We start from the raw sequence: 409 nt of genomic DNA on the forward strand, positions 1-409 counted from the left end.
GGAGCCGCAGGGGCGGGCGGATCATTGTCTCCAGCAGCATTGGGGGGCTGCAAGGTGGGACCCCCAGCATCCTGTAGTACAGGGAGCTGTGGGGAAGAGTTCTGGTGCTCAGGGTGTGGCTCTGCCCCAGGGCTGCCCTTCAATGCTGTGTACTGTGCCAGCAAGTTTGCAGTGGAGGGGCTGTGCGAGAGTCTGGCCATCGTCCTGCGCCCCTTCAACATCCAGTGAGTGCCGGTGATGCCACGAGGGCTGGATCCTGCCCACCAGGATGGGGGAATGCCAGGGCGGGGGTACGGTGGCAGCTCATGCGCTCCCTCCCGCAGCCTGACGCTGGTGGAGTGCGGGCCCGTCCATACCAGCTTCCTGGCCAACCTGCAGCGCCCAGACCCTGAGGGCAGCGAGATGCGGG

The 409-nt window shown here is 66.0% G+C and overlaps 1 protein-coding gene across 1 annotated transcript in view; it reads left to right on the forward strand.

Annotated features, from left to right (window-relative positions):
- Positions 1–409, forward strand: part of COASY (Coenzyme A synthase) — a 7,134-nt gene that overhangs the window by 2,062 nt on the left and 4,663 nt on the right. The window contains exons 4-6 of the mRNA XM_017746926.1: positions 3–54; positions 131–224; positions 324–404. Of these exons, the coding sequence (XP_017602415.1) occupies positions 3–54; positions 131–224; positions 324–404 (227 nt within the window). The remainder of the gene's footprint in view (positions 1–2; positions 55–130; positions 225–323; positions 405–409) is intronic.

This window comes from Corvus brachyrhynchos, unplaced genomic scaffold (assembly GCF_000691975.1).
Source record: "Corvus brachyrhynchos isolate BGI_N302 unplaced genomic scaffold, ASM69197v1 scaffold30, whole genome shotgun sequence".
NCBI classification, from domain to species: Eukaryota; Metazoa; Chordata; class Aves; order Passeriformes; family Corvidae; genus Corvus; species Corvus brachyrhynchos.